Here is a 26918-nt window from a genome sequence, read left to right as displayed (position 1 = left end):
GCTCTCGCGATGCCAGCGGTTCTCATAACCCCAGCACTGTTGATCGTTGGCTTCAACCAAAGGCACGTTTGCGCAATATGTTCAAGTGTTAAACGGACACCCGAGTTCGCGAAGCTGCGGTAGCGACGAGAGCCACCTCATCCTCTGCTGCATAGCTGTCGCCAGTGCTAGACGTGTCGCCAGAGGCCGATAACACTTCCACCGGCTCCGTGGTCGACGCAGGGTCTGGCTGGTCGTGGTCCAGTGAGCTTGGTCCCACAGCGCGACCTCCGGGCCTTCTGTATTCATCGACGTCGGAGTTCCGGGTCTGCTCCTGCTCTTCGGGAATCCCGTCGCGTTCATCGGGCGGTCGGACGACTTGCAGCGCCGCCACCACCATAAACAAAAGCACCACGACTACGAGCATCGATAGAAGCGCGTAGCGAGACAGCGCCACTCGCCAACGGACGTCTTCCTCGCGTGAACACCACGAACTCCACTTGGCTGTGCCATTGGCCCTCCTACGCCGGCCGCGGCTATGGCGCCGTTCCTGGTTCCGTCTTCCTTTCGCCCTTCGGTAGCCTCTCGCGGCCCCTCTATGGCTGTTCTTGGCCCCGTCTCGGCTACTCACGATGCTGTCTCGGCCACTCATGACTGGGCCTTGACTGCTCTTGTCCCTGTCCTGGCTACCCCGCCCACCGCGAGTGAGCGCGGCGAGGTAGTGCTTGACGTTTTTGGAGAACCACGAGGACAGCTTGGACTTGCTGCGGGCATCGGAAACAGCGGAAGGGTCGGGTTGATGGGGGTTGTGCGAGCCGCTGGCGCTCTGCGAACGGGGCATGGACGCGCTGTTCTCGCTGTCTTCACTGGTTTCCGAGAGCTGGGTGCTGCCGGTCGCGGCATCGCTGCTTGCTTCGTCGCTGCGCCCTGTTTGCAGCGTCCCCGCAGAGGCTTCGAAGTGTTCCGGCTCCGTACAAAACCTCAGTGTCTTCTTCGCCGGCTGTGGACTCTTGGGCTCGCGGAGACCTGCGGGGGGCTTCAAGATACTTGGGTATTCGGGCCGTCGCAACGCAGGATCAAATTTATTCCACGGCTGCTCCATGACTCAACGCATCAACTCTTCTCTTTCTTCTTCTGGGTGTTGTAAAGAGGCACGTGGAGGTGACAGCGGTTCCAGCGCTGGTTCACACGACCACGCTAATTATTCGGCTAAAGCCCTGATGGTTCACCTGAAAATCAAGCAATTTCAAAGAAGAAACCATGCTAAGAACTCTGGGGAAAAAAGAGCAAGGCTGTAATGAAAGACCTTCCTAGTCTCCTCCACGCCGTACGCGTCTTTCTTCATTTGGTCTATACTTAAGCACGAAACGCTTTTTGGTAGAATAATTCGACAAACCTTTGGGTTACTGCCGTATATGTGGTTTTGGTTTAGTGGATTGTTTTGACCTGTATTTGTAGATGTGTGTTTTGTCCTTGACTTATATAAGAGTCATGTGACTAAAGAGTATAAAATCCGCCGTCCTTGTCTAACCAAATGGGCTTTTGTCTACCACTCGACGCGGAATCTGCAATAAATATATAAATTTCACAAGGCGATTTTTATGAACCACTGGGAGGGCGCCCCAGCCAGTTTACTTCAGACCACGAACAGCATTCTTCTTACACCTGCAAGCGCTGACAAGTTCTCAGTATATGAGGACGTTTCAAAATTTTGCTAAGAATAATATGCTAACCGTGGAGGGGGCGAAGGACCCCGAAGGAATGGAGACGAGGCTCCGCGTGCGTATATCGGGCGTAGGACACAACGTCCCCGTGCTAGCTTACTCTCATATTTCACTCCCATTCCCATATATGAACGAAAAATTATACGCTAATACTAAACTCAAAGAACGCAGCGACCAAGGCACATTTGTTGATTCTTGAATCAGTGTGCCTGATGTGCGTAGCCTCTAGGCCCTGTCAACAAAGGGGTCTCAACAAAGATGCAATGTGTGTAGGCTTTTAAAGGACACCGCTTCACAAATATCCTCATGCAAGAATTTTTTAGATGCGCTTCGTAGAAGCTGAGTTATTTGCAGTCAAAATTTCATTTTCCGCGTCTTCGCGTCTTTCCCTCTCCTCTAGTCACTTTTTGCGCTCTGAAATATCAGCGCTCCTCCGCCGGCTGCCGACGCGCGCGAACCAATGCTAGCACTCCGCTGAAGACGTAACGAGTGGTACATGACGTAACGAGCGCGGTTTCGGGCGAAAGCCTAGCACCGCAGGTCACCGCTATAGGAGCGGAACCGGTAGTTTTAAAAATTGTATTGTAAATTATCGGCTCGCCTTTGAGGTCTCGTACGCGGCATGAACGCTCGTTGTCCTGTGCTCCACATAATGCGAGCATTTTATAGACAACCTCAAGCACCCTTTTCAGGGACCATTTAACGCTGAAGCCAAGACCGATCAATGCAGCGTCTACACCAGCACGAACTGGCTTGTCCGTCATGGATGATCGAAAAGGAAGACGATCTCATCGGCGCGTTCTCCTTAGCGCGCGCCAGCATACCCTGCTCGCTGTTCTGAGATAAAGACGTCATTCTTCAACCGTCAGTTTTCTTGTGACCAGACTTCGCGGTTCTTGGTGCAGCGTAGAGAGACCTCAAAGCACACCGACGGATCTTAGGCAGTCGCGGCTCTTCAGACACGTGTGAGGCCTCGGTCCTTCCATCTGGACAGCCCTCCACGCCATCCGTTCCTGAGCCTTCACCCAGGCTCAGCAGCTTAGAGACTTCTGCCTAAGTTCAAGCCGGTGACCATCTACGGCCCCAGCCTCGACAACCGACCAGACACCGCGGTCCTTCATAAGGACGCTGTCGCTTCAGCAATGGATGACATGACAGGCACCCAAGCTTACTCATACCTTCGACCCCGTATGCAGATGCCAAGCCCCCTCCTCGAGCACGCCTTGTTCCCTAACTGTCCACGCTTCCCTGAACTAGATAGAATACGGCTTCCCGAAACTGAAACAAGACGGAACTATGCGGACGCTTCTCCGGAACAGTTTACCCCGGTCGTCGAAGCACCGGCGGCGAAGAGGCCCAGGACAGTTCGGTCGTCCAGCGATCCAATTCCCGTAAGGTCTGGCCTGTTCCCAGAAAAAGAAAAAACTGCATCAACGCCCGCAGGCAAGAGTTCGTCGCTACCGACAAAGAGATCGCCTGAGACGACCGCAAAAACCGAAGAGGTCGTCATCGACGAAGAGAATGTGGACACCGACAGAAGCCCAGGTGAGACCTCTCCGATGTCCTTCGATGCCACAGCTCCCTTCGACGACCGCGAGGATCCCGACGCGTCCACAACGTGGAAGAAGGTGAGCGCGGAACCCGTGAACACACAGGCCGTGCTCATCACGGCCGTCTCTATGCTCGTCGTGAGCTTCGTGATAGTCATGGCCGTATTACTAGTCCCGAACACGAGCAGCCACCAGCGTAGATTCGAAGACGAGGGAGGTCTGCTGTCGCCAGAAGACGCCGGAAGGAGACGCAGGAGCGGCGCTGACGAGGTACGTGGCGAAGTACCGGCTTCTGCGACTACGCTCCCGGAGCCGCGTGCGACACGCAAGCGATCCTTCGAGCTGTCCGGAAAAGGAGACTCCAACCTGCCCGGAGGACAGGCGACACCGCTGGAGTGCGACACAGAGGCCTGCCGCTGGGAGAGCCGACTGGTGAACGAAAAGCTGAACGTGAGCGTGGACCCGTGCGTCGATTTCTACGCGTACGTCTGCTCGGCGGCTTGGGACCTGAATGAGGACATGCCCTACAGGGCGGCAGGAAAAGCTTTCCTAGTCAACGAGGTCACAAGGTGCGTGAGCCATAAGCAAATCGATCATGCTCTAGACTTTGACTGCATTTCTTTTCGCAAAATATACAGTGCATGTAGTCCAGCAGCTATCCGGGAGCTTTCTTGAAGACGGTAAGCATCATAAGCTGGCATGACCGTATGAGCGGGCTGGGCAGAAAATGAGGAGAGAAAATTAGGTTCGTTTCGAAGAATGGGGAGGTGGGCAAGTCGGTTCGTGATCTCGTGTTTCAGGACACTCAATTTAAAATTGGAGGGGACACAACCTCCGCCACAAGGGTATGACGAGACAACGTAATAGATTAATTCCCTTTTATGCAGAAGACAAGTTTTACCCGCCGCGGTGGCTCTGGTTAGGGCGCTCGGCTACTGATCCGGAGTACCCGGGTTCGAAACCGACCGCGGAGGCCACTTTTCGATAATAATAATTGGTTTTGGGGGAAAGGAAATGGCGCAGTATCTGTCTCATATATCGTTGGACACCTGAACCGCGCCGTAAGGGAAGGGATGAAGGAAGGAGTGAAAGGTGAAAGGAACAGGTGCCGTAGTGGAGGGCTCCGGATTAATTTCGACCACCTGGGCATCTTTAACGTGCACTGACATCGCACAGCACACGGGCGCCTTAGCGTTTTTCCTCCATAAAAACGCAGCCGCCGCGGTCGGGTTCGAACCCGGGAACTCTTCGATGGAGGCGAAACGCTAAGGCGCCCATGTGCTGTGCGACGTCAGCGCACGCTAAAAATGCCCAGGTGGTCGAAATCGTTCCGGAGCCCTCCACTACGGCACCTTTTTTCCTCTAATTCTTTCAGTCCCTCCTTTATCCCTTCCTTTACGGCCAGGTTCACGTGTCCGCCGAGATGTGAGACAGATATTGCTCCCTTTCCCCAAAAACCAATTTTCAATTCTCTAGTTTACAGCCATAGGTCCCTGTGAGTCCTCATGCCCCTTCTGGCGCAGTGGCGCAGCGGTTAAGCGATGCACCGCCCTACGATGGCAGGTGCTCCCAACGGTGGGCTTTGTGCGACCCAGGTTGCCCTTTCCGAGCGACCAATCATTAACTGCCACCTGCCACGGTGCGCAGTTTGCTCACTATCCAGTGCGCATGTTGTGATGACACCGCAAGGTCACGTGACCTAGATGGCTCACCTGCCTCCTAGGCTGCTCTCTGGGGACCACCTGCCAGAGCCTCCATGCCCGTGTTTTTCGCTCACAACGCCAACACCGGATTTTCTGGAAAACGGGGTCATTAACGCTATAGCGTTAAAACAGTTCCGTCCATGTACTCCGCCGTATCTTTCGTGTAGTCTGGCATGCCCTGGAGTGTCAGACCCCCTGGTGGAAACTGTAAGCCTGCTCGCCTTGTCCCCATTTGTGGTGCACCACAATTCACTATTTTCCAGACAAATGTCAAGAAACTAAACTTCCCCTGGCCTGGTGCTCGGCTTAATCAGGTTGAAATGCTTGGGAAATAGGTCTTTGACCCCACCTTGAGCATACGAAAAATACATTGTGTCATGGCGCTCTTTGGCCGCAGATGCCCTTGCGGCTTAAAAATTCACTATCTTCATTAAGAAACTAAACTGCTAAGACAGCTCACAATGGTCTGGTTTGCTTTTGGTGTGCTTATTGTACACAGCCGCAGTTAAGCCACGACAAAAGTCACCATTTCGTAACACTTCTGAAGCGTCCGGCCCACGGCTCGATGCAGGCGTCTTTTCTGACCGATTTTTACAGATCATTCCTAGCGTGATTATTGCTCATGAACACGATGCATCTTGGGAAGTCTAAGTTTCCCACATGTATTTTAGGTGTCGCCTAATAAATGCGCCCACAGAACTGACCTCCATGGCGACGACTTCTTGCAGGTACCTCCGAGAACACGCGCACTCACTACCAGCTGCAGGCACGGCAGGTGGCGCTCGCGGCGAACACAACTTCCTGGATCACTCTAGCCTTGTGCTGAACGGTTGCCTCAAAAACGCGGTGGCGAAAACAGCCAGCCAGTGGGACGGTATTCGAGGCCTCCTTCGAGACGTCGGTCTGGAGGACTGGCCCTACATCGAGCCGCCGCAACAACCTTTCCAGCTTGACAGCGTCCTGAAGCTCATCGACCGACAAATGGCCATCTTTCCCATAGTGTACGTTTTCCTGCGCAAGCTGTCGGACAGCGGTTCTTATGTGATTCACTTGGACGCACCAAGGAACATTCTGTTGGTGCAGTACCGGATGCAGAAGACTGACGAATCACTGCCCTACAAAGAGATCATTCGACAAATACTGACCCTATGGAAGACGCTGCCCCGAAGCGGCGCAATGGCCGATGACGTCATGAGCTTCGAAGCACAGATTTTCAACGCATCGAAACCACGCGTCAAGCCTTTCTGGAAAAAAGATGCCGTCTACTCGTTCAAAGATTCCTTGAGGCTACCAAAGTTCCGCGTGGACGCTTACATCTCCCATCTGCGGCCACATGATGCGGACGAAGTCGTGGTCCTAAACGAAGCTTACTTCGACAGTCTGTCAACCATCCTGCGTGAACTTATCCCGCGAACTGTCCTCAACTTCCTGGGTGTCCACGTGATAGCACAATCCGCTCCGCTCCTGCCGCAGGACTCGATCCCGCGAGACCTAATGCGCATGGGCTATCCGAGTTTCCAGCCCCACGTGGAGCCCAGGACTCAGAGCTGCTTCCACCTTGTGAGTCGGCTCTATCCGCACGGTATGCGAAGGATCCTGCGGGACATCCTCGCCAGGACGTCCGACCTAGATCGCCAGTGGGACCTCACAACCAAGAACATGGTCTCCTCGCTGGCGCACACGTTCCGTCAGGGCGCCTCTTGGGCGCAGAGCGTGGACGTCACCCACACCATCGGGCGACTCAAGGCGCTGCAGGTCGGGTACCTGGCGGGTAAGGAGCGCGAAGAAGACATCGACCAGTACTACGCGCCCATGAACGTCACTTACGGGCCGGACAACCTGGTCCGCTACTATGGCAAGCTGCTCGCCAGCAGCCTGAACAGGTACTGGGAGTCCAGCTCGGATGGCGCTAGCTACGACGCGCGTCATGAGCAACGATCGACTGATCTGGACGTATTGTGGACGCGCTCTCCGGAGTCGACGCTGGGGATCTACCTTACATCGAGCAGCGTGGCCTCCGCGGCGCTTGTGACGCGAGCTAACTACCCTCCCACCCTGTTCCCGCTTCTGGCTGCCGACGTGACGCGGGCACTGTTCCTGTCCTCGCTCGACGGCCCGCAGTGGTCCAGCTGGAACCAGGACCGGTTCCGAGAGCTCCAGTACTGCCTCTTAAAGCGCTACGAGAGAGGAATCCGTACGCTTCGCGTCTCCGCGAGCAGCGCGCGCTACTTCCTGGCGGATATCCTCGCGGACAACGCCGTGATCAAGCCCCTCATGGCGGCTTTCCGGCGCTTCTCGCACGCTCCGCTCTCCGCGATCGGTCAGCGTCCTTCCAACCGGACCGCCTGGCGGTTGTTCTTCGTCAATTACGCAGCCGGCTTCTGCGTTCCTGGCAGCGAAGCGGCGCAGATTAAGGAGCGCATGCGCTATCGAGTAAGCCTGCCGCCCAGCGTTCGGGTCAACCTCGCTCTGCGAGACGTGAAGAGATTCCGGGAAGTGTTCAAGTGCCCGCGCGATCCTCCATTGTCCCGGTGTGCCGTGTGGAAACGTGACGAGGAGGAGGACAATGACCCCGCTGAATCTGGCTGGATTTAAGAGATTGCGGACTTGAACCGGTGACAATTATAGCGCTGTATACTTTGCGCCGAGCAGGGCTTTCCGTGTTGCCCTATAATTTGGTTCGTAAATAGAGTGACACTTTAGAAGAAAAAAAAGCGCCTAACAATCTCGCTTTCAACTCGTTTCCTCCGTTTTCCAGCTTTCTTTTGCACTCGACGGGATGCTGCGTTGTATATTTGACGATTAAACTAGTGCCCGCTTCTGTAGTCTGCTGTTAGTGCTCTCGTCTGCTCCCGACATGGAGGGAAAAAAAAACTCGGGAGGGAGCGCGACGCCACGCTGCCAACCTTCGCAAGCCAAGTGCCCATGAAGCCTCTCACTCCACCGTTTTTCTCTCCCCGAATCAGTCCGTAACGTTTTGGCTTTGGTGTGTTTCAGTGCGCGCGTCTGCTCGCACGCTATGACTAGGCTTCAAGGTCGTTGCCAGGCGCTCCCTCCTGAGTTTTGTAGAGCGGCAAGTCTACTCGACGCAGAAGTTGCACACCATTTCGTGCCTGATTTGACCTTGGTTTAGCCTTGAGAAGCACAACATAGCAACGAATGACTGACAGACTGACCTTGGCCGATATGGTTCACAATCTATGCCCAACCCTAATTGACCGTGCCCGACACGATGGCGACCTCCAAATTTGGTCTGAGTCATTTTCAGAAATTTGGCCCGCGCCCAACCCCGAAATTTGACCTTGGCAGATTTAGACCAAAAGAGGTGTCCAACTATAATTGGAAAACGTTTTGGCAATATCTTTCGTGTCGGGCATGATCAATTATGGTTGAAAATTGGTTTTGGGGGAAAGGAAATGGCGCAACAATTGTCTCGCATACCGGCGGACACCTGAACCGCGCCGTAAGGGAAGTGATAGAGGGAGTGGAAGAATAAAGGAAGAAAGAGGTGCCGTAGTGGAGGGCTCCGGAAAAATTTCGACCACCTGGGGATCTTTAAAGTGCACTGACATCGCACAGCACACGGGCGCTTTTTACGTTTTTTTTTTATTTGCTCGTGTGGCAGCTATTTTTTTGCGGCATCAGAAGACTAAAATGAAGGTTTTCAGATAGCTGCTGGTCACCTGTCAGGCAAACTTTCTGCGTGGGTGGACCTGGTCTTATTGTAATGCGCTTCCAAACGTCTAGCGTACCCATTGTTGAAAAGGCACATGCCAGACGCCAGGCAGAAACTGAACTTCAGTGTTGGTCACCGTGGTGCTGGTATCCTGACATAACCATCCAATGTGTTCCAAACATCTTGCATTGTTTTTGCGATTGTTTTAGTTATTAAATGCAAACAAAAATGGGCATAGATTCTAAGTATAAACTGGAAATGAAAGATAACTAATAAATTATTAAGTTGTATGTGGTGAAAATTTTTGTTTCGGTTTCGCAGTATCTTTGATGGAACAATGTTAACTGTGTCAATTACATGGAGGAAGAGTTTTTTTCTTCCGCCATGGTCAATTAGAAATATAATTTTTGTTGCAGTTCATTCAGAAATGAACAGACATTTTTATGAAACGAGATATGCAAAACTGAATTCTTATCAAAAATATGGCTTTGTTAAAGCTTTTAATCAAGGTTCTCTATCATCAAATTTCTCCTCCTCTGATGATAATGTGTGTCCTTCCCTTTGCAACGGATGGGCGCCTAAAAAGTGCCCTGGCCGGATACACACAGAGAAAGGGGAAAATACAATAACGAGAGCGAAGCCGCAAACAAGCACACAGAGACGAAACAGTATCGGTGAAAAACAGTTGGCTGATGTCTCAGTTCAAGCGCGGCTTTGCTGCGCACGTTATGCAGTCGTTGGGCGAGCAGAAACCCAGCGCCTGCGGGAACGTAGCGCCCTCCTGCGGTGGTGTTGGTAGTTTTTCGCAGCAACCGCACGGTGTGATCGCTGCTTCGGTATTAACTGTGGCGCCATCTTCTATCGCTTTGCAGAGCTTGCCATAAGGGCACCGATCTCGGAAGCCACGTCCCTCTGCCAGTCTTTTATAGCTTCTATTCACCCGAGTTATATAAACTTTCTCAGTGCTGGCTCGTAGCCTCCTGAAGCAAAGCAAAAATACAGTCGCACATAGCGCTTACGGCATCACTCCGGAGTTGAGTTGCTTTTGTTTTACCCTTTCGTTTAGAATGTACTGTACTGCGCTGGCCACGCTTGCATGCATTCCGGCGTGACATCGCTCTACCTGCACGGCGATCCGCCGGTGGAATGGTAGGCGGTAGAAAGTACTACGTCTAGGCGCTTACCTTCTGTCTCGTGCAAGAAAAGTAATATGTGATAACATCGGATCAGTCCGTGAAAGGCATCTTCACTGGCACGAACAGCCGCACTCGCCAGCTCAAGCTCATGACAAGCGAACCGGCAGATGTGCGGCATCGCACTAAGATATCCGTTCACTGTCATCACGTCCGATATAGTTTGGGCCTAGGATCATCACAGCAAAGGCTCAAATCTCCTCGTTTGTCATCACCTCGGGGGATGCTAGGCCTAACGGCACTCAACGCTCCCCCGATCAAATAAGATCAAAATAGTATCGCAAATGTGAAGAAATTAAAAGTGAGAGAAAGAAGAAGAAAGGAAAATAAAAGAACAAGAAGACAGACCAGAATGAGCGTGGATGAGGATGTGGGAAAATAAGAACGGAAACATAGCATGGTGGCAGCGGGAGAGATGAGAATGAAATGAAATGCCGGCCGGGCGAGCGAATGGGAGGAACCGGAAACCGTAGAAGAAAACCGCAGAGAAAAGAAAGAATGAAACTTAAAATGTTTTGTCACCACATGCCCTAATGTAAGTAATAATTTTAATTACTGTTGGTTATAAACGTATTACTGTTTTACAGTCAATTTAAAAATAAGATTCATCATTGAAAATTCAGATTCTTTGTGCATCGCCTTTTCAGCAGCGCCAGGGGCCTGACGTCATTGCGCCAGGAAGCACAGAGGCATCGCCCTGTTGTATATCTATATTCTGGTATCCTACCTAAAGGTATGTAGGATTTTATACCCCGCGTCAGTTTCTGTGTCCTACTCGCATTTTGTGCCGTACCTGCTTGACCGCACGAAGCCATTCTAGTGTAATCCCTTGCATTGGACCGCACTACCGCCTTCGGGTGCTGCTAAGCCTACAGTCTGCTAAGAGTTGCCCCGATTGTTTATGAAAATACTCATCTCGCACGATAGTGAAGGACCCCCGAAGCCTTACTTAGAGGCCGGGCAGAGCCATCCGTTCAAAATCGCCGCAACAGCGGAGACAGCTGCCGCTTTTTTACCATCAAGGACAGCCTTTTTTTAGGCGACCCACGCTCGGAATGCATTTTTTCGCCTCTTCCTAATCGGAGCAAGGAGAGATCGTTGACATCCATAAAATCCATAAAAGGAATCTACTTGACTCACGACACTTATCGCGTCTCTCGTGTACGATTTCCACGTAATGCCACCGCGGTTTAGCCCGTATTTCGGCATCCCCACGCGTTTAACTCGCTGTCAGAGCCCCACCATGCCCGCCAGCGACTGGAAGGCGGGTCACGCATTTTTTTTTTCTTTTTCCTGCGCTCTCATCTGTTCCTTTCCTCTTCCTTTGGAGGACATCTCTGTCGCGATGGTGGTGGGCGATGTCGCCGCCGCCTCCTGCTGCCCGCAATTTTGGGGCGTGTGCGTGGAGTCTCGAAGCGCACTTTCAGGAGGGCGGAGCTGCGGTGGTGGGGGGAGGCTTTGCGTGTCGCATTTTCCGTCGTATTAGCCGCCTCCCCGCTTCGGGTCAAGTGCGATACACGCACTCACGAGGCGTAGCGTAGTACGGCGCTGTCACCTTGGCGCGCCCGTGGCCCGAAATGGCGATGCTGCGCGTAGTTTTGGAGCTTACAAACTCGCGCGCTGAATGAAGAGGCCACCACACCGGTGCGGTCAATGGTGCGTGCGTGGTCCGTCGATCTTGGCTGCCGTCCAATATGCCGCCTTCGCTCACTGCGCCGGAAAAGATGACAGGCGTGACAGAACTAAAAAGAAAAAAAAGTAGAGAAACGCCCACTCCAGCGTAGCTCGAGCTTGTGATGTGTTTTTTTTTTTTCGTTTCCTCTCCCCCGCTTTGGGTCTCGCTACGCTTACGCGAGTGGTTTCCGTCCGCGGGCCGCCTAGACCGTGTATATTTGGACAGGCGACGTCTCGTTCGCAACGTTGCTGTACCAGCGTGAACCTTCGCTAGGAGCTTGGAACTTCAACGTAATTGCATTGCTTGGCGGCGGAACGACTTCGCGATTTACGCAAAATTCTTGTCAAATCGTTTGGTAAGCTTGCTAACTCAATGGGTTATGCATGATGTCGCCATGCGCGCTGAATGAGCTCCCTGTCACTTGAACCTAACATTTGAGCGTAGCCAGCTTTTCCATCTTGAAGAATAGAGTAAGTAGTAATTTATTATTTTCACCTTAAAGCACTCGTTCTTTGTGTTTGGTGAAACGCTGCTTCGGGTGGGTCCTCCGGTTGTTGTAGTTTACCCCTGCGGGAATGCGTGATTTTTGCTTAAACACATCCAACCATGCATGCGTTTAGTCCGGTTCGTTCAATTAGAGCATATGCTGACGTTGATCAGTACTTCGCTAGAGTTGATCAGTACTTGGTTTCACTGCCACCATTCCTGCAATGCCATGGTGAAGAGCACCCTACTAACTTGTTCGTTGTCCTTGGGACCAGGGTGGTGGCACTCCCCAACTTTTTTTTGAGAACACGAGGTCATTCATCTAGTGCCTGGGGCATGGACGCGACAGCTGTGCTGCAGACGTAGTGGCTGGATGGCTGCCAGCAGCGTCGTGGGGAGTGAGTCTAACAGGCGTTGGGTGGTCGGAAAGTTTCTCGTGTAGCATACAGTTTCGTGGCCTCTCGCAGCGCAAGAGTTTTCTTACTGTCTACCTTTGTGTAGGAAAGTACCTGTACACACACTTTGCTAAAAGGCAGCGGCGTTGCTTTGAAAACAGCCGGAACATGTTCGATGTTCAGAGAGTGCAGAACGCGCATGTCGAAGATGCGGAAGTGGCTCCGAGGGGGCTTCCGGCCTCCTGGCTCTTATTTTTGAACGAGGTCACAAGTTTGAAGGCGCCCTGTCGTGTGTCGGGCAGCAGCTGTCTTGTCACAGATCAGCCTCCTTAGCGGAGCCTTATTTCTGCACACTGCTTGCGAACAACTGCACACCGTAACTCCAATTATCTGTGTTGTGCGTCGCATTAGCCGCACGGAAGTTGGTTGCATTGGTAAAGGTTCTGTGTTGTGCGAAAAGTCAAGGTCGTTGTTCGAGTTGCTAAGCAACTGGCATGCTTATCTGTAGCTATGAGCCTCCCCTTAGCCACTACAGTTTGTGTGATGCTTGCAGGTTCTTGCGCATAGGATGTGCATGCTAGTGAAAAATGCAGCCTGGCAGGTTTTCCTGTGCCCTTTACTGTGTGACATGCACTTAGAAGCTGAAATAATGCAGTAACATATAAATGGACTGCAATGCTGTCATTATTATCCTTACATTCACCTATATGAGTGGCCGGCATGATTCACTGCGAGGGTCATACTTTGAGCGACTCATTGCGAGTCTGTCGCATCACATGCTTGAGTAATAACATATTCACATTATGCTTTTCTGTCTAATTTGAGCTGATCTGAAGTTAAACTGGCTGCCGTTTTCCCGGCAATATCAGCAGCATTGACCAATGCCTCTATCGACACGTGTGTACTTAGGGTACTCGAAGACTCGCGGGCACAGAGATAAGCCACTGGTGTTTTCTGTTTGCGCTGATAGCGTGAGCAGTCCGTGAATTGCAGAGCCCATGGTCATGTTTCCCTTTACGCATTCGTTTGAACATTTTTCTGATGCAGCCGTAGCCCTGTCTGGGTCTGCAATGAGGGAGTACAAGATTGTGGTGTTGGGAAGCGGAGGTGTTGGTAAAAGTGCCCTGGTAAGTGTTCAAACCTCCCCCCCTTTTTTTTTTTTCAGTTTAACATAAACTGATAAGGGAAACCTAAAAAACTTTTGTTTTTGTGTGCTCCCACAGACAGTACAGTTTGTTCAGGGCATCTTTGTGGAAAAATATGACCCAACCATTGAAGACAGTTACAGGAAGGTGAGTGCATTCGAATTCGTCTTGTTTCTCTTGCTTGCAAGGCCCCCAAATAAGCCCCATGTGTGCACCGGGAACCCGTTGTGGTTGAGCACTCTGTGCTTCTAAACAGCTTTTGTGTTTATTTATTATTTTGTTTTTTAAAGGGGTAGCTTTAAAGGTCTCGGTCTGCAGAAATTTCAGTGGCATCCGTTGTTGTGAGCGAAAAATCAAGATTGGTCAGAAAGGTGGCTGCATCGCGTGAAGGGGATGATTTGAAAAAGTGATTAAAACTTTGGAAAACTGGTGATTTGAAAATCGCAACATTACTCAAACGTCATTAGGACATTGGGGTAATTAATCGGGAATCAAGACCCTGACCCTTGGGTTGCAAGTCGTACTATACCCATAGGCCATGCAGGCACATTCGTACAGCTTGGTTAAAGCAGGGCTTTATATGTATGTCGTGCGTTCTTCTGCCGAAAGTGGAAACTGTCAGTGTCTGTGTTGGCAAGAGGTGCCACTGCCAGAACCCATTAACACTTGCGTCATACCATTAAAGGTGGAGCTTTAGTGTCCCCGAAATTTTTATATTGCGTTCCTAAGGAAGGATTCTAGCAGGGCAGGAATACAGCCAACAGAAATACACAAAGCAGCAGAAAAGGAAGTATACTACGAGCATGTATTCAAGGTAAGGGCATACACAATAGAACATTACGTAATGCAAATACAAAAAGACATGGGACAAATCTGCGTGAACAAATTAAATAGGTACCAGGCTTTAATCTGTAAACGGGGAACTACTGCAAGGATGGCTGTAATACTTCCTTAGTTGTAAGTTAGGCCGAATCTGTCAGTGTCCTTGGATAGAACGACTTAAAAGAGTCATTTGTACAAAAAGGGTTATTGTTGGATAATGATCCTGCATTTAAGTACACCTATATGGAAAGATTCGTATGTTGGCAAAATCCTCTTCAAGAAACAAGTCTCGTTACTTGTTTTTAAAATTGAGGGCTGACTTATCGTAAACCTTTTCGAGCGGTTGTCATTAGTCCCTAAGAAGTAGTTGTGCTCAAAATGCAGATATTTCATTGGCATTTCTTCTTTCAATTTTCAGCAAGTGGAAGTGGATGGTCAACAGTGCATGCTGGAAATCTTGGACACTGCCGGAACTGTGAGTTGGAAGCATTCTCGTAGTGTGCAACTCGCTTGCTTCATTCCATGTCTCTCCAGTTGTAGTAAAGCCTTTGTGACTTTCTCTTCTTGTGGTTCAAACCTTAGATTGTCTGAGAATTCAGAGTTGAAGCCTTGAGCACAGTAAGTACACGCCAGCGTGGATGGCTTTCATGTAAAGATATGGGAGTGGTGTTTGTCCTGCAGTGGGCTTTGTTGGGCTGATGGAGCCTAGCCGGGAGTGGTGTCCCTGCACACCGCCACTTTCGGCAGTGCTTTCACCTTCACTTGATGCAACGTCCGTTGTAGTGCCTCACTGCAGCGGAAGGTATTGGTTGACACATCCTTGGTGGTGCCGATGCATTTCGTCAAGCGTGACGCATCCTTCACGCATTCATTACGCATGCCAAACATGCGTTCGGCCTTGAAACTTGTGCTAGAATCTATTTCCGGACACATCAAAAGGGGCCGCTGTATCAATAAGCGCCTTCTAGCTGCCTGGGCCATCATCACCAGAAAAAGAAATGTTTTACTCGCAGCAAAGAACTCAAGCGAAACTTCTGTGCAGACAAAGTGACATTAAACCGTGGTTTGCAGGTAGTGTGTGGATCCACCATTTACCTTCACATCAGTTAGATCTTGTCTGTATTTTTTGCATTTTTTCATTACGTAAATTCGTCCTTCAGCATAAATTAAAAGCAAAGGTGCAGGCTATTTTTGTTGAAGGCCAACAGGGCTTGACTTTAAAGCCTCGCGTTCGAACTGATAAATGTGTTCTAATGTGATATCCTGATGGCGCTGTGATTCCAGAGTGTCGCCAGTGGTTAAATAAATTCTTCATATGGTCAGTTGAGAGAATGCTGGCAGTTCATCTTAAAATATGTGCCAAACCCCACAATTTTGATCTTTTGATCTGCAGAAATTGCACTAATCTGTTGCACAAATGCACTGCAGTCCTGGAAAACTTGTAAGAATACACAGCATTGCTTGGAATAATATAGTGTGTAAAAAAGTGTGGAAAGGTGCCTTCACAGCTCAACTGCACAAAATTGTGAATCTGCAGCACAAGCATGGGACCACAGTTTGTACAGTGGAACCCCGTTCATACGTTTTTCACCGGACCGGGGGGAAAAAAGTAACAGCCGGGAAAACGCAACAGTGAGAAAAGATCCGAAAATTAATGAAAACAGTGCAGTTTTGACTTGAAACAGTTTGTTTCTTCAGTGATCTTAGAACATTTAAAACAGTTGAGAGTAGTGGATTGCCATTTCTTTTGCTTGCTGGAAAGCACCACGCGTTTCTAATAGCCTGGAAGGCCTCATTGCTGTCAGCGCCGCTCTGAGGTGAGATGTACGTATGTACCTGGAGAGGAGGTCCAGAGCCGCCGCGGCTTCTTTAAAGCACTTATCTGCCAACTCCCTGGAATCATGCAATGCGTGCTCCTCGTTGTCATCGCAGTCAGCGGCTTCACTTGCATTCAAGTTTACAATGATCTCGGCGATGCTTTGGCACTCCGTCACGATGGCAGCATCCACGGCGACATAGCCGTTGTACGTGACTCCCGTGGCACCCAGTGCATTCATAGCCTCACTGAGCTCTTGATCACAAGAGGCTGCTTCTGACTGTTCAGCTTCCATTGCAATTTCCACTTCCTCGTTTGTGCGAAAGCCACACCGCACGAAGCAGTGCTGTGCACTACTCACTGCAGTCCACACTGAAGCGACGTAGTGCATAGCGTCAAGTACTGAAATGGTCGTAGGCTGCTCTCCATGATCAATATGCGCTGACAGCGCTTCACGGTGCACTTCCTGTAGGAATGCTTCAAGTTCTCTATTGCATTTAGTATGTCCAGCTTTTCCTCAAGGGGAAGTGCCTTCTGCTTGCGCAATGCCATCTAAGCACGCAAAGATCGCGGTTACAAGTTCGACAATTGTTCAGCGTTCACGAGGGGGGTGGCCATCTAGCGGTGGCCTCGCCAACTCGTGTGTGGCTTCTTGCAGCCAGTTCCGTAGCCAAGCCTGGCCAAGACCCGCCAAAAGCCAAAATGGCGGTTGGCATGGCACATTGCCTGGGCGGGTTCGGGGCGCCAGGTTGCGACGTTTCATGCGGGAACGTTTGCACAGCTACACCATAACAGCGGGGTTCCCAATACATCGAATCCTATGGGAGCTATGCCGGGACCGGATGAAAACGACATAACAGCCGGGAAAACGCAGCAGTGAATAACGTAACAGCGGGGTTCTGCTGTATTAAGGGAGTAATAACTCATTGGCATCCACCCAAGCACAGCCATACGGCTGCAGAGGAAGGCTATAGTATAGCTTTCTCAGAAACTTAGCAGTTAAGGAAAAATTCGTCCTGGTCCGGGATTTGAACCCGGGACCACCGCTTCAAAGGAGCAGTCACTGTACCAACTGAGCTAAATGGGACGGCAAGCTTGCGGTAGGGCGAGAGCGAATTAATCAGTAACTTGAAACCACAGTTTGGCGGAGACTTTTCCATGCCTCTGCTTTCTGGTAGCTTATATGGTTTGCAGCTGGTTATGAAATGGAAAAGGCTACTAGATAACCAGTTCTGTTTTGTCCGATTGCCATCAGGGCATGTTTTGTTCATGCAAGACAGCTCTTCTGTTCTACCGTGGCATCTGAAAATGCATTTTTCCACCTTTTCCTCCCCCCTTGCAGGAGCAATTTACAGCAATGCGCGACCTGTACATGAAGAATGGCCAAGGCTTCGTGCTCGTTTACTCCATCACGGCCCAGTCAACCTTCAATGACCTCCAGGACCTCAGGGAGCAGATCCTCAGAGTCAAGGACATGGATGATGTGAGTGGGTGCAGCAGTGAAATCTTGTTGCTGAAAACTTTATTATTATTTTTTTTTTTCAATTGCTTATCTTCGGATACCACACCAAGAACCCATGTTTCCAGTCTGAAAAGTGTCGAGTTTCGCACACTGCAAAATCTCCCTCCAGAATAAGTCGTTCTTTCGTTTTTCTGGTTCTTTGTTAATGCCTCGGTACTACAAATTCATCATTCCATAGCCCAGAGGTAAAGCTTCACTAAATTTGTCCTCTGCGAGTGAAGTACTGAACTAGAAACAACGGGTGACAGGCGCGCAAAATTAAGATCTTGCTTCCAGAGCAGAGTGTACTTTGAGAAGGTCGGGGACAACCTGTGGAATTAAGGACTAAACAAAATTTCTTCAAACCCCATGAGGGTGCAGTTTCAACCGTGAATGTCTCAGAACTGTTGTGTTCGGGGTCATTTCTCAGAAGAAGCAGTGAGGTGCATGGAAGGCATACTGTTGCTTCAGGGCCACGAGTGGACGAATGAGGACATCCATCCTGTTTGAAGCGATGACTACTCGGTCACCATGGAATGTCTTGTAGTTCTTACTTTTTCATTTCGATATCCGGAATAACTGGCATTTAGTTTCTCCTGGTCTTGTCTGAGTTGCAGAGCATTACGAGTAACGTGCGACTGGTTCTGAAAGTGGTCCACAGCATGAAAAACCTTCGTCCTAATGACGAAAGCCCGTGCCAGCAAAGTGCTTGCATGGATGCATCGGCTGTAACTTTAGCCTTATCGAGCATCCACATCGGAGCGCAGTTCGCTGTCATCGTTCACATTGCCATCTGAACTACCCCAGACCAGACTCTTCTCCCAGTACACGCTGCACTAGCACATGGCAGCATAGTGGCTAGTGTCGACTTAATAGCATTTTCGCGCTTTTCATAAACCAGCCTGCGCTAATCAGCATTGTTTGAATTGAGTGAACCTTTAATTTGAGATAGAGTTCATAAATTCACTTGGCACAATGGTGGGTAGTTTTCGTTTGCGTATTTAATTACCATTGAGTTTTGGGCTTTCATTTAAAGTTTCTAAATTAATAATTTTTGCAGTCCCTTGAAATTCGTTGATAAGATTTCACTTTGTTGCGTTGCATTGCCTCGGGTCGCTCTTCCCTAGTTCGTATAATCCATTGACGATGAGCACTGCTTTAGTTGCTGCTGCATTCGTATTATAATGCAGTGTGCACAATCCCACAAACTCCTTGGCTAGTGTGTAAGTGAAGGGATTGCTAAACAAAACGAAGGTCACTGCGTGCGCATGCATGTGTTGACGACACACCCCGCCTTCCTGCAGGTGCCAATGATTCTCGTGGGAAACAAGTGCGACCTGGAAGATGAGAGGGTGGTCGGCAAGGACCAGGGGGCAAACTTGGCCCGCTCGTTCAACAACTGCGCCTTCCTCGAGAGTTCTGCCAAGGCCAAGATCAATGTCAACGAGGTAAGGGTCAAAGGCACACAGGTTTAATGGGCCATGGTTTGGGTGCTGCTAAGAGAGCATTATGTATGAACAGCTTATTGCAAAGAAATCTCTAGTCTTGAGCCGCACTGCTCCAATCACAGATGAATATCTCTCTCATATTCCTCGCGGCATACAGAACTTTAGTGTGTTGAAATAAGGTGCAAAGCCCAGTTTGCTGTATGGATGTACCAGAGAAGAGTAGGCATAGCACATTCAAGATGTCTGTTGAAGTGCCAGCTACCGGCCTCTGTGCCAGGCAGATTGTTGCCCCTATGTCTCCTATGTCTGGAGCCATCATTAGAGCTCTTTTCCATCATTCTCGCAGATTTTCTATGACCTCGTGCGACAGATCAACCGCAAGAACCCTGAGAAGAAGCCAAACACCAAAAAGAAGTCCAAGTGTGTCCTATTGTAGAAAAGCACGTGAGTTCAGATCCCTTCCTTTGTGTTGTGTGTGGCTCGGTGTTTGACACACGGGTGAATTTGCACTGCACCTATTGCTTAGTCTTGACTGCAAGCATACGGTATTTCATGGTTCCTTCATAGCTCTGTGCCTGACACCCACATGAATTGGCTCTGCACCTTATTGCTTGCAGTCCTGACTGCAAACATACAGTATTCAGAGTTACTTCATAGCTCAGTGTTCCACACTCAGGTGAATTGGCACTGCACCTATGACTGTCTTGACTACAAGCATACAGTAATGTAGACTCAATTACAGTCGACGACCGATTTTTCGGACTCTCTAGGGACCGCGAAAATGACCGAAAAATCGAGCAGTCCGGAAAATCAAATTTGATCAAAAAGATCACGAACTTATTGCCAGTATGCCGGAGGAAGGGGTCAGTTGTATTGCACACAGTCTGAAGCTCCTCATGACTAAATTTCACTGTTCGTAATGTGCACAGACAGGCGGCGACCGCTTTCACCAGCTCGGCCTGGCTGTGCTGCCCTTGGCATGTTGCCGATGAACGCACGGGTTGGGACAAAGTCGAGATGGGAAAGCAAACACGCCGCTGCGCCCGCAATGCTGTGGGCCGAGAACGAGAACGCGAAGATGGCGAAACAGTAAGAACAGCAAAACGGCCGAAGCAAGCGGTCCGTCAATGTTGGCCATCGTCATTAGGCCTAGCGACTAGAGCCAAAATCGGCATTGTGTCTGGCGATATGCACTCTGCGGTGGCTTGTGTGTAATGAGAGGCACCTTGCCTGTCATCGAAACATCAGTTGTTTACGATTTTACGATAGAAAAGTCAGAGTTGCGAGGCGTTTTGCCACAGGTATGCTGTCCTCACTTTGATGCACGACCACTTCCTTCCGCGCTCGCCGTCTACGTAAAGCCGTACGCCTCACGTTCTTCACTGCTACCTCCAGTTTTCGTGATGAAAGACTCGGCACAGATGAGTTCAGCGAACTCCGACTACAATTCAAGTTCATGCGGCGGAAGACGTTCAAGAAGAGTATGAATTCGAAACCACGCAGCCACGATGTGCCGACTCGTGCAGAGTTTCAGCGTCGCAATTTAGGAGGCCCCCTTTAAGCTTGAATTTCGTTTTGTTTGATCAAGGTTTCGATCCATCCTGCAGTTTGAAATAATGTGGCTCCACTGTACACATTTTATGGTGGCTTGGCTATTTTAGCGGCGAGTGCAAATGGGGTCCGAAATTTCAGGCACTCTTATGCATTGGCTCAATGGGCCATATCACGGTGCCGCGAAAAAGTCCGAATAATTAAGCATGTCTGAAAAATCACGCGTCCAAATTTTCCGTCGTTGACTGTATATCCTTCTCCCAAGCATTTCACCCCAGAAGAGCTGAACACCACACCGTTTAGAATAAACTAGGCTCTCACTTTATTCACTGACATCGTCATCAGTTTGACTACACCTACAATAGGACGAAGGCCTCTCCCATTTCTCTTCAGTTAACCCAGTCCTCTGCAAGCTGTGGTCACCTTATCTCCGCATACCCGATTTACTCGCTTAAGCCCGCACCAAAATTTGAAAAAATACGTTTAAAAAGTGGGGGTGCGTGTTATCTGCAAATATTTTCTTGAAGTGGGGGGGGGGGGGGGGGGGGGGGGGGGGGGTCATCGTCACGGCAATGCGTGGCGGCCTCCCCCGTTTAGTCCGCCATCGTCATCGACGCTTGTCAAGCCAATGAGGGGCCAACGAAAGGCATAGCCAAATCCACATTCATAGTCTGTTTAGTCTTCCCCACGCCATTGGCCACGTTTTCTTCAGCCAGCGCTGTTGAGCCTAGTGTCGCCCTCACACCGACGGGACGTGTGTGAAGGCCTGATATTCCACTGCTGTGCCAGTGGATCGCGGATGCGTGGAAAGCAATACCGGCCGACTTGGTGCATAAAAGCTTCAAAAAATGTGCCATCAGTAACAGCTTGGATGGTTCCGAGGACGACTACATCTTTGAGTGTGGCGATGAAGCCTCGGATGGCAGCAGTGACGTGGTGGTGGTCAGTGAATACATGTTCTGAAGGCGTAATGATCACTGAGTGCAGTTGTATCTTTCTAGCGCTCATTTTTTTTTTTTTTTTTTCCAGGTAAACATGCGGGTTATACGAGCTTTTTTTTTTTTTCAGAGTTCAAAGTCGAGTGCGAGTTATATGCGAGTAAATACGGTGCTTCTCATCTGCCCACCTAACTTTCTGCTGTCCCTTGCTAGGCTTGCCTTCCTTTGGATTTCAATCCGTCACCCTTAGCAACCATCTGTTATCTTGCCTTCACTTTGCGTGCCCTGCCCAGCCCATTTCTCCTTGATATCGACTAGGATGTCATTATTACCAGTTTGTTCCCTGACCAACTCTGCTCTCTTCCGGTCTCTTAATGGCACACCAATAATTTTCCTTTCCATAGATCGCTGCGTTGTCCTCAGTTAAGTTGAGCCCTTTTCATTAGTCTCCATGCTTCTGCTCCATAGGTCAGTACTGGTAAGGTACAGCTGTTGTACACTTTTCTCTTGAGGGACATTGGTAAACGGCCCTTCATGATCTGAGAGAAAGTGGCAAACGCACTCCACCCCGTTCTTATTCTAGTTATTTCGCTCTCATTGTGCGGATCTGCGGTCACTACTTGGCCTAAGTAGGCATATTCTTTTACCATTTCCAGCACCTTGCTACCAATCGTAAACCGCTGTTCCCTTCCGAGACTGTCGAATGTTATTTTGGTTTTCTGCATATTAATTTTGAGACCCACCATTCTGCTTTGCCTGTCTAGGTCCTCGTTCATGCTTTGCAATTCGTCCCCCGAGCTCCTTAGCAAGGCAGTGTCATCAGCAAATGGCAGATTGCTAAGGTATTCTCCCTTGACTCTACACTCTGGTTCTGTAGTGCCTGCATGACTGCTGAGGTTTCGACAGTCAAATGCTTTCTCGTAATCTATGAAGGCTATATATAGGGGTTGGTTATATTCTGCTCGTTTCTGTATTACCTGATTGAATATGGTGTATTGTTGAGCAGCCTTTACAAAAGCCTGCCTGATCATTTGTTTGATTGTAGTCTGAGGTTGCCTCAACTCTACTAGCAGTTATCTCAGTAAATGCCTTGTAGGCAGCGGAAGGTAAGTTGATCCCCCCATTCTTGTGGATTATGATGCTTGCATTTTTCCAAGCTTCCGATAAGCTCGACGTCATAAGGCATTGCATATACAGTCGCTGACTGATTTTTCGGACTCGAAGAGACCCAAAAAATGGTCCAGTCTCAAAAATCCGTGAACTACAAAAAAGTCACTTTATTGAGATGAAATCGGCTTTAAAAAGTCACTGATTTTACCTTGCTTCAAATTTCTCTTGCTGGCGACGATGTGCACCTGTATTTGTGCCAAAGTTGCGCTTTCACTGTACATGCTAGACAGCAAGGTCACGTCGTTTAGCTGAATACTTCCCAAGCTTCTTTGACGGACCCGGTGGCACCGGCGGGGCCATGTTGTCCACAACCCGAGTGTGCACCATACCGCTCGCCAAACACGCAAAGACAAGGCACTTTTCATTCAATGCAGTGAAATCGCCGGACGCAATCGCTAAACGGCGAACGGATGTAACTTCGTGAAGACAGAGCGCCACTCGGTAGACACGGTTGGAGAAACCCAAGTGACGAAATGGCGAACTTTACCTGCCGTGATGGTTCAGTGGTTAGGCCACTCGGCTACTAATCCAAAGTGCCTGGGTTCAAGAACGACCCAGTGGAGGCGACATGTAAAAGGTGCCCATGTGCTGCGGGATGTCGGAGCACGTTAAAGATCCCCAGGTAGTCGAGGGCACCTCTTCCTTCTTTCACTGCCTCCTTATCCCTTCCCTTACGGCATGTGTCCACCCTGATGCAAGACAGATTCTGCGCCATTTCCTTTCCCCCAAAAACCAATTTACCGATTTTCAGTATATGAGACAAGCGATACTGCCGTTGACAACGTCACCGTTGGTGACAAAAGCGAGTTAACAACGATGACAATCCGACTGCCACCTCGATGTGGCAGAAATCGCAGTGACCTCTGCTGGCAAAAATGAGGTACCAAAAGTGTGTCAAGCCAATCCAACTGCAGAGTAAATCGACCTCAATCCAAGATGGCACCTTTTGCACCGGGCGAAAAGCCGAAAAGATGGCCGGCCGATTTTGGCCCGCAGGCGCCTGAAATTAGTCTGAAAAATCTAACTTTCGGACTTTTAAAGTCCGAAATATCCATCGAGAATATATATGCGCTTCTATGGGGTGACTGACGGTGCCTCATCAAAGTCCGAAATATCCTACAAGTCCGAATTACCCATCGGCTACTGTACAGAGGGGCTAGTTTTTCTAGCACAATCTCCCCGCAGTCCTTGAACAGATCTGCTGTTATCTGATCCTCACCGGCTGCTTCCCCCTTTGCATTGCTCCTAAGGCTTTCTTCTTTACTGGTGGATTGTCCCATTGTTGTGTGCTGCTGCCTCTCTCATTAATGTCCCGAGCACATTGGCTATTGTATAGAAATAAATCAATGCACTGATCGTCGGCCTGTTCCGTGCTAGAAATTCACACTAATGGTAGACAGTGTTTTCAAATCTTGCCCTCCCCCTCCTCCTTTTTTTTTTTTTTTTTGCAACTCATGCTTGCTGTAAGTAACTGTTTTGCTGCGTAGTTACTTTGGCCTGCATCTGTCAGATTCTTTGAGGGCATGTGTTGTTCACGCGTTTCCTTTTGTAATTATACTACTTGAAGTCATTGTACTCCAATTTAATACATAATTTCTTTGGAAAAGGATTGCATAGGGGACACAGACTGCAAACAAAGCCGCATGGGCTTTTTGTCTTTGCACCTCTACATCCTTGTTCAGCGAATTTTGATTTAAAATGTGCAGCCAATTAGCTTCACTGAAGGAATCAACGGAAGACACGAGTCAGGACATAGAAGGAACATGTATCTTTGTGCTGGTCCCTTCAGTGTCAGCCATGAACCAACTGGCCCAGCAATTCACATTACTGAATAGGCTTTTCATGGACTTTTTTTTTTTTTGTCTTTCCAGGCTGCGACCTCCCTCTCTGGCGCCAAGGCTGACAGATGTCCCCAACTCCTGGTTGCATCATCATGCCCGCAATGAGGCCTTCGGACAGTGGGCAGCGAGGAATCGAGACAGCCGCAACTCTTGAAGCTCGCCAAGCCCCCGTCTGCATGCTCTCACTCGATCGCAGATTTTTTTTTTTCTTTCGTCGCACAGTCGTTCTCTTCTTTCTCTCTCAAATGGCTACCTGTCGTCGCACACACACTGTCGATGTCTGACCTGTAAAAACTCTTTGAAGGGGAGCTTTGGGACACCTATTTTATCGTTTCTTGGAACCCTCTCCAAAAAAAAAAAAACGCATTTCGAGTACCCCCCTCCACTTCAAACTACCACTACTCTGTGGATTTCATGCCACAGAATACTTCTAAATGAAGTTCCCAAGAAAAGAAAAAAAAGACTAATGCCAAACTCTGCTCACTTCGATCATTGTTCTTCTATGTGTAAGTGTTTTTCTGAGGCCGGCGGTCAAGCTTCTTGAAAGCCTGTGCGGCGTCGTTTTTCCGTTGTCGGGTCTTCCGGTCAAACGTGCCTCTCACTTATATCTGATATGTCTGATGTCAGTAGCACAGCAACGCCCCCTCTCTAAGACCCCTGGCCCCAATCTTCACGGTAACGTTGAAGACAGTTCAATGATAGCGGTAGCACACTCTGCTGAGAGCTCACCGTCACGTGATAGCCGACATATTCTTTGGTTGCGAGCAGTTCTCCCCTCGCCTTCTGTGAGGTTCTTTTGCTGTTTGTCTGGATTTCTCACCCTCTCTTGCGTTTCTTGTGTATAGCACTTTTCCTGCTGGCGTCCCAACTAGCTTTTTGCGTTCATCCACACGTTCTGGCCTCACACGCGTAACACCTCGTTTTCCAAGCTCTCTATACGGGCTTCGAGACACTGTTTAGCTTTTTCGTCACTTTATTTGCCACCAGCAACGGGCCTGAATCACTTTTTGTGACCTCTTTTATGTTTTAGCTGCATTTTGCGCACTAGGTTGCGAGAGATCGCCCCTTCACCGAAGTCGGTCAGTGGCGGTGTGTGTACATATATAATAAGGAGCAATCTTGAAGCAATCCACGGCATAGTTTATATGAAGGAGAGGAGTGCACATCACCATTTGTTTAGTGGGATGCTTTTTTTTTTGCTCTCTTCGTTCTGATGGCGACATTTTTCCTTCTATTTATTAATTCAGCCCTTTGCTACGCGTTTGTTCGTCTTTTTCCTGGTATTTTTAGAAAGGCACAGCATGTGTATCGAATGAACTTTTTGTTCCCCCTTTATACCACGTTCCCCCGATCCACTTAAGTTTTATAGGGCGTGCATGTTTTTAGCCACTTTCTTCTTGTGTAGTTACTTCGTTGCAAGGTCTTGTAATTTTTTGTCAGAGGCAAAGAGCGCTAGGTGCAATCCTGATGAAATGTTTTATGTTTTAGCCTTGCGATTCAGCACAATGCAAGGTGTTCTTTGTGGCGAACACTTGTTTCTGGCCAAATAGAGAAATTGACTGAAAATGTGAATTTGGATTGTACTTATGGTGCTACAGATTTGATTGTAGGAATGAGAAAGAGCTCCGTACATACGCAAGTATAAATAAACTTTTTAATCAGCCATTAAGAGTGTGCACTGTGTGAATGTTTCGCAGCTACTCAGTGCAGCCAACGGCCACAGTTTACAGCACAGCAGTCTCCAGTTTGGGTAAAGCACAATCATTTTCATAAACACATTTTTGCGATAAAAGTGGAGTTTGCCCCAAACCTGTGATGCCCTTGACAGCTGTTGCAGAACTTGCTCATTTCATTCTCTGTGTAATAGAGAGTGAAATGAGCAAGTTCTGCAACAGCTGCAACACTGATCCACTCACTTCATGTCAAAGCCTGGCAGTTATTTTTTGGGCTCCCTTTTGGGCACATTAACGGGCTCCTCCTAATGTGTGCAGTGTTTCACCTCTGAGGTTCATGGGGCAGGCTTTATTGTAATGTATCTATGTTTACTGTAGTGTGCAGCACTGTGGCTGTTGTCATTGTAGTTGCATCTGTGCTGTGATCGACAGTTTCTCACTTTTAGAGCAGTTGTATTAAGACTGACAAATGAATGGAATTGACAATTTGAACGGTGCACACGCCGTTCTTTGTTTTCATTGAAATGAAATATTTTCCACATAAATCATATACTTCTGCCTGAGGGAAGCAAAATACTAGTTGATTTTTTATGGGGATGCGCAGAATTTCGTGCAGTGTCATAATTGATGAA

The 26918-nt window shown here is 49.2% G+C and overlaps 2 protein-coding genes across 3 annotated transcripts; both read left to right on the top strand.

Annotated features, from left to right (window-relative positions):
• Positions 1-2609: 2609 nt before the first annotated feature.
• Positions 2610-7683, top strand: LOC144108137 (neprilysin-1-like). Its single transcript, XM_077641415.1, has 2 exons — positions 2610-3822; positions 5685-7683. Exons 1-2 carry the CDS (start codon positions 2846-2848, stop codon positions 7549-7551), a joined length of 2844 nt encoding a protein of 947 aa, XP_077497541.1. The 5' UTR covers positions 2610-2845; the 3' UTR covers positions 7552-7683.
• Positions 7684-10471: 2788 nt separating this feature from the next.
• Rap1 (RAS oncogene family member Rap1) lies at positions 10472-26282 on the top strand. Of its 2 annotated transcripts, none has more exons than XM_077640481.1 (8): positions 10472-10558; positions 13429-13508; positions 13605-13673; positions 14767-14823; positions 17507-17647; positions 18970-19113; positions 19460-19557; positions 24644-26282. In XM_077640481.1, the coding sequence occupies exons 2-7, from the start codon at positions 13452-13454 to the stop codon at positions 19547-19549; spliced, it is 558 nt and encodes a 185-aa protein (XP_077496607.1). In that variant the 5' UTR covers positions 10472-10558; positions 13429-13451; the 3' UTR covers positions 19550-19557; positions 24644-26282. The 2 variants fall into 2 exon arrangements, with proteins under 2 accessions (XP_077496607.1, XP_077496608.1); XM_077640482.1 differs by lacking the exon at positions 10472-10558 and adding an exon at positions 11740-11855.
• The last annotated feature ends 636 nt before the right edge of the window (positions 26283-26918 follow it).

The sequence above is a fragment of the Amblyomma americanum genome, chromosome 10 (genome assembly GCF_052857255.1).
Source record: "Amblyomma americanum isolate KBUSLIRL-KWMA chromosome 10, ASM5285725v1, whole genome shotgun sequence".
NCBI classification, from domain to species: Eukaryota; Metazoa; Arthropoda; class Arachnida; order Ixodida; family Ixodidae; genus Amblyomma; species Amblyomma americanum.
Note: the sequence above shows the minus strand (reverse complement) of the source record. Positions and strands in the feature narration are given on the sequence as shown.